The following is a 1,170-nucleotide window of genomic DNA, read 5'->3' on the forward strand; positions in this document are numbered from 1 at the left end:
GTGTGTCTCGTCGTGTGCCATCAATATAAAGGATTAGAGTATACTAAACTTTACACATTATATAGGCTACACTAACGTGATGCTTAGGCGGTTCGTTTAACTATTATACGTGATGTACGTTTTTTGTTTTTTTTTGGCGTGTTCCAAAACGCGACATTAATTTCTTGACGACCTAATAGAACATACCCGTTTTTCATTTACTTTAGTATTAGCTGTGACCAAAATGAAAAAAAATTAGGTAAAAGACTTACTTGTTATTCATCAAGTAGTAGATGATAGGGTTGTACATAGAGTTTGACATCGCCAACCAGTAGAAAGCCAAATAAACATGTTGAACATAGGGATTTTGTAAAACTTCCGGAAAATGGAAGGTGTACAGGAAATAGATATGATAGGGAAGCCAGCAAATAGCAAATATCAAGACAACGACCACGAGCATTCGAACCACCTGTTGGATCAAAAAAACGTCTCATAACTAAAACTGCTTAGAAAGTAGTCTACCTTTATAATCGTTTCCACTGTTCTAATGAAAACAATAATATATATGTTACATTTTATTAACCATGATGTGGCATTCTCGTTATTAGTGTATGTAGGAATGACAGACACCTTGTTATTCTATGAAAGGCCATTTGAGCTTTAAATAGGACATATTACACCATTAAGCTTTTTCTGTTGTATAACGACGATTTGCTGTAGCCTTCTGTGTGTATGTTAACTTGGTTTTTAATATATTAAAGCTTTAAAAAGTAGACAGAAATCAACAGAAATAGACATCAGAGTAAACAAGACCAGTACTGTATATTCAGCCGTATTGAATTCATTTTTATCGGATATCTCGACAAAGGTAAGTGAAAGAAGACGAGAAGGTCGATCTTGAAAATATTGTTTTTTGGTTGAAAATCATACAAACGAGAAGTTTTTTTTATTCTCTATAAATATTTTTATCGAAGAAAGCCATGAAGTTTACAAAATATTTATTTGTAGATAAATATATCGGAGGTAATTGTTTGTTTTTGAATTTCGCGCAAAGCTACATGAGGGTTATCTGCGCTTGCCGTCCCTAATTTAGCAGTGTAAGACTAGAGGGAAGGCAGCTAGTCATCACCACCCACCGCCAACTCTTGGGCTACTCTTTTACCAACGAATAGTGGGATTAACCGTTACGTT

At 34.6% G+C, this 1,170-nt stretch overlaps 1 protein-coding gene across 1 annotated transcript in view; it reads right to left on the reverse strand.

Annotated features, from left to right (window-relative positions):
- Positions 1–1,170, reverse strand: part of LOC106457634 (tachykinin-like peptides receptor 86C) — a 52,761-nt gene that overhangs the window by 13,067 nt on the left and 38,524 nt on the right. The window contains exon 4 of the mRNA XM_013917072.2: positions 252–448. Within this exon, the coding sequence (XP_013772526.2) occupies positions 252–448 (197 nt within the window). The remainder of the gene's footprint in view (positions 1–251; positions 449–1,170) is intronic.

This window comes from Limulus polyphemus, unplaced genomic scaffold (genome assembly GCF_000517525.1).
Source record: "Limulus polyphemus unplaced genomic scaffold, Limulus_polyphemus-2.1.2 Scaffold18, whole genome shotgun sequence".
Classification (NCBI taxonomy): domain Eukaryota; kingdom Metazoa; phylum Arthropoda; class Merostomata; order Xiphosura; family Limulidae; genus Limulus; species Limulus polyphemus.